Here is a 5,104-nt window from a genome sequence, read left to right as displayed (position 1 = left end):
TCTAGAAGGGCGGGAACTTATTGCTCGTTCAAAGTCTTCTCCCAACAGCTATATTATCCTACAGATGCACAATGAATAAACAAGGCCTAAATATAGGTACAAAAGAGGTAAGTGCCTAATAAAATATCTATTATATATTTTTTATTTCAAATTTAAACAATTTGTAATTTATTGTGAGTTAATATGTCATTAATTTTTAATTGCGCAATTTTTTAAATTTTGCAAAACATCCTTTATACGGTCATGGTAAATTGTGGATAAAAAGTAACGTAGAATGCCTTATGCGCCAAATGGTATTAAAAAAATATTTATGAGAAGATATTTATATAAATAATGAGATTATTTACGCATATGTCACAATTGGACCAAGAGCGACGAAACTTTTAACGAGAAACGACGCAAAGGTATTTTTATTCTCAATGGTATATTCGGGGGGAGAGGATGGACAAGCGAAATGTTAATAAACAAACTTGCGGTGCGTTGCAAATATTTTCTATAGATATAGGCTACGGTCAACGTGACGCTACAAATAATTTGAAGCCGTCCTCTTCTCTATTCTTTCAATAAAGAAAGAAAGAAAAAGAAGAAGAACACTTTAAAGCATTTGTAGCGTCATGTTTACCGTAGCCATAGAATGACGTTGTACGTGTGTGTGTGTGTGTGTGTGTGTGTGTGTGTGTGTTTGAGAGTATAGATATAGAGGAGAAATGGACGATATATTATTTCGTCTATTATTTGTCGTCTTATATGCGTTTTTATTTTTCTTTGATTTCTAAACAGATTAAAATTGCAACGAGGAAATTGAAGAAAACTATTACAAGCGGTGTAGCTAAAGTTTCAACGCGTGTAAAGAGACTAGTGGAAGACCGTGTAAAAAAAGACGTGCAAGATCGTTGCTATGCCGAATTGATGACAAAAATATAAGAATATGCTGCAACCATGGAGTTTCTGTTTCTTCCATTATGCATATATTGGCTGTCAGAGCTATGAGCCAGCGTTTGCCGGATACCAAAGAGGCCATGTTACAAATACCGCACGTTACCGAGGCAAACTTTGCTAAATATGGCAAAGCGCTATTGAACATTACGCAGAAATACGCGGCGGAAAAAACAGGTACGTGCTGGAGATAGCGTGAAACGCTACGTGACGTATATATCTGACATTCGTGATGAGATTCACGTTCATTATATTTTTTCAGCTATGTTGCTCGAAAACGACACGACGACGACCGGGATCAAGTGTACATTCACGTCGTCTGACATAGAAGATAACGATAGTATTGACACACATGGCGTAAAACGAAAGATCGACGATAGATTGACGGATAATATTTTCAGAAAAACATCCAAACGAGCTGCTGGTGGCTCAACAAGGTAATTATTTTAATAACAGAACAATTTACCATGTGCGCACATATAATGTATAAATATATTCATTATTACTTTCATCGATACACGCGTAACGCGCACAATGATTGTGTACGTAAAAGACAAAACAATCATAAACACAAACATGTAAATATGTTATTAAATTTATTTTGTTTCGGTTCATTACAGGGCACGCAGAGGAAAAAACTCCACGTCGACGACATCCACGAGAGAGGATTAATGAATATGGTATTCTACATAACTGTTCGACGACTTTCATTCTATATTCTAAATAACTCTTGTTAAAAAGAGTACAGAAACTAGAGTAAAAACTCAATCTTACGATCCTTTCAAATATTTCTAAACTCGCTGCGACAAGTAGTAGATAAAATAAAATACAGGAATAACAAAAATGTTTATTTGAAAAACATTTCTAAAATAATGAACATCATAGCCAGGCTATAATTAAAATTATACAAATTATGTTTGTAACATTTTTGGTTCGCATCTTTTAATCGGGAAAAAAAAGTTATTCCGTTTGAAATAATTCTCTTGATTACTTTCTCTGTATATATTATTGTATATAATTAGAATCAAGTATTTAATCGGCTATAAAAGAGTATTATGGCGGGATCTTCGCACTCGGAAGTCATTAATATATTTCGAAACTTATCTAAAAGTTGTAACAATTAGGATCTACGAATATTTTTTAAATACATAATCTCCTCTAAATGATAATCTTTGTCGAAATAGTCAGGTTGGTATAGTCTATCGAGTAATTTCCTGTCATTGGAAGAAATATTATAATCTTTCGATTGAAAGTTGTATCGTAACGCATCCTCCTTATCCGTGAGCGACAATTCTTCCTCATTGGTTTCGGTAGGCGTTCCTTTTGGCGTTTCATTCAAATTCCATGTGCTTTTGCTTTCTTCTATTCTTGCAATTGTATCATTCGTTTGTTGGTCCTGTGTATCCTAATATTAAGTATAAAAAAAAGTTTAATGAGACTGAAATATGTATTATATAATAAATAAAATCGAGTCATGACAATATTTCTTTTCTTCCTCCTTCTTTTCCTTCACCACTGTCATTATGATTGATTTATAATAGAATTGCACAATCGATTTACTATAAAATTATTATCAACATTACGTTCAGTCCGTGCAAGAGACTATCAAGAGATACGGTAGTACACGCGAAACGAAATCGCACCGTGACTCTTTTACGCGAACGCACGAATTGCCTGCAGTACTCGATATTTTGAGATCTCAATATAGTCTCTTACACAGATCGTTGAAATTAGATTGCGGAATTTATTTCTTTTACTATTTCAATTTTGTTTTGCTAATGTACATATATCAAATAATAAACTATTTATATTTCACTAATAATAAATTATACATTGTGACTTACCAATGATAAACGACCATATACCGTTGGTACGTATCGTACATATGTGTGCAATTGTAGAAGCAAATGATTTTTTAATAGCCATATGATTATCTATACTAATTGCGTTTACTGCTGCGGCTGGCTCAAAGGATTCAGCTTTTGGCTAATTGAAGTTGGTAGGGAGAAATCACTGATTATCTGAAAACGTACAAAATATAATATTTACAAAGTTTTATCAGTAATTCAATAATTAGGTACTATTTATGTTTTCTGGGAAGTGTTCAGAGAAAGAATTTAGCAACTAGCTAGTCAAAATAGCATTAGGGGAGACAAAATAAACATTGTTTTCGCAAAGTGGATAAATTATTGTAGCATTTGTCCAATAAACTAAATGACCAGTTAGTTGAAACTTTAAAGTCTGCAAACTTTTTAATGGATTGTATATTTGAATCAAACGTTTAAGTGCGAAAGAACAATTTATTTGCAAAAATTCTAACAAGTCCAATGGCTCAGTTAACAAAAGTATTCCATTATAAGGTCTTAAACTGTTTAAACATTTGTAAAACAGATTCAACGTTATATAAATTTATTTAAAATGGCGTACACGACCCACGCCCGCACACACACACACACACACACACACACACACAGTCATGATTATTCCTCGGAATAAAATTTCAGAATTAAAAATAAAAAATTGCAATATATTAGATTGGTCAATAAATCTGTGCGGTTTTTTACTTATAAATTTTACTTAGAAAAAACTGCACGGACTTATTGGCCAACCTATAATATATACTCGTAATTTTAAATATAATAATTGAAAAGTTTCGTATACAAAAAATCGATTAAATGTACCCTTTCTTGTAAAAGATGTAAAGATAAAATTTTCTATATAGAGTTAACTACTATAATAAAATTTCTTTATTCGCACATATGTACTTTATATATCTCGTATTTCAGATATAACAATATTATTTAACAAACCTATCTATAATCTCGAGATCTATAAGTAGTCTTTTTTTATGTGATTGATGAACTTTTTGCAAAAGACAGAAACGTACTTGGATTCACTTGTTAATCATAATATTGACAATGCCAGAAGAGCTGAGATTGCTAAACACGGACTTTAAACCACGTGCCAACGCGACCTTCTTTGAAGGATTAACTCATATGGTGATTGATCGCAGTCACTTTCACCTTTAGATCTAAAAGTATATAATTTAAAATAAAACATATGGCTATCAACTAAAAAAGAATAAACGAATAGTTAAGTTGTTCACTTTCCAGCAATCTCATCGTGTGTTGATACCATTATTTTTCCGACAATGTAAGGAACAAACATATAATAAATACTCTGAAATATTGCAAATTCGTAGTATAATTAATAAAGCAAATAGTGAAAGAAACAACACATATGTTTAAAATGAAGAAATATAAAAATTTTGTTAAAAAATAAAGGATATCCTGTAGTAAGAATTAAATGACAACCAAACATATAAATAATGTTTTGATATGAACGTAGTATCCAAAATGTTTTCGAATAATAAATACGGATACAATAATGACAGCGCACATATACAAGTATAATATAAATTAACAAAATTTCAATAGATAATAGATATTCTGGAGTAATAGTAATAGCAATAGGAATAGAAAGTCAAAATATTCCAAAATGAATCTTAGAATGACGATAATTAATTGAATATAAGCATAAGTATGAAATCAGCGAATATGAGCACAGGCGAAAATGAAATAGCATAAATATTATAACATGACAAATAAAAAAAATATCCAGAGTAAATTTTAAAAAATGGTAAGGCCAACGTAATTTTAATAGATTATAGATATTCTGGAGTAATAATAACGGAATGCTTCAGAATGTATCTAAGAATGACGATAATTAACTAAATATAATCACAAGTATGAAATTGGCAAGCATAACTACAAGTGAAACGAACGAAAATATAATCCGAAAGTATTATAGCAAAACGGAGTAAAAATATCTAGAGTAAATTTTAAAGAAAGATAAGGCATATAAAGAACAGACATAGTTATCTCGTCCGTTAGCTCATAGAATGTCCTCAGCGTTCTCAAGCAAGCGGGCAATACTTTTGCGTCATGTGCTCTTCCAAATATGCGTAAAACCATTTTAGAAACACGTGCAAGCATTTCCATGCAAAGTGCGGAGCAGAATATATTGCGAAGCGTAAAGCAGGATATATGTGTTGCGAGTGATATTAAATTGTAAATATATAATTAATAATCGGATAGAATCCGCTTGAAAAGAGTACACTATATATAGATACGTTCAATTTTGGAGCATATCTCAAGACCCAGCATAT

At 31.5% G+C, this 5,104-nt stretch overlaps 1 protein-coding gene and 1 pseudogene across 1 annotated transcript; one reads left to right on the top strand and one right to left on the bottom strand.

Annotated features, from left to right (window-relative positions):
• The first annotated feature begins 986 nt into the window (after positions 1-986).
• LOC112461502 (Bloom syndrome protein homolog) lies at positions 987-1,623 on the top strand. Its single transcript, XM_025026759.1, has 3 exons — positions 987-1,113; positions 1,199-1,373; positions 1,557-1,623. The coding sequence occupies exons 1-3, from the start codon at positions 987-989 to the stop codon at positions 1,606-1,608; spliced, it is 354 nt and encodes a 117-aa protein (XP_024882527.1). The 3' UTR covers positions 1,609-1,623.
• Positions 1,624-1,960: 337 nt separating this feature from the next.
• LOC112461503 lies at positions 1,961-4,116 on the bottom strand (annotated as a pseudogene).
• Between the last annotated feature and the right edge of the window lie 988 nt (positions 4,117-5,104).

Source organism: Temnothorax curvispinosus, unplaced genomic scaffold, assembly GCF_003070985.1.
Source record: "Temnothorax curvispinosus isolate PA1 unplaced genomic scaffold, ASM307098v1 QBEX01011465.1, whole genome shotgun sequence".
Taxonomy (NCBI): domain Eukaryota; kingdom Metazoa; phylum Arthropoda; class Insecta; order Hymenoptera; family Formicidae; genus Temnothorax; species Temnothorax curvispinosus.
The sequence above is the reverse complement of the archived record's forward strand: the minus strand, read 5'-3'. Positions and strand labels throughout refer to the sequence as shown.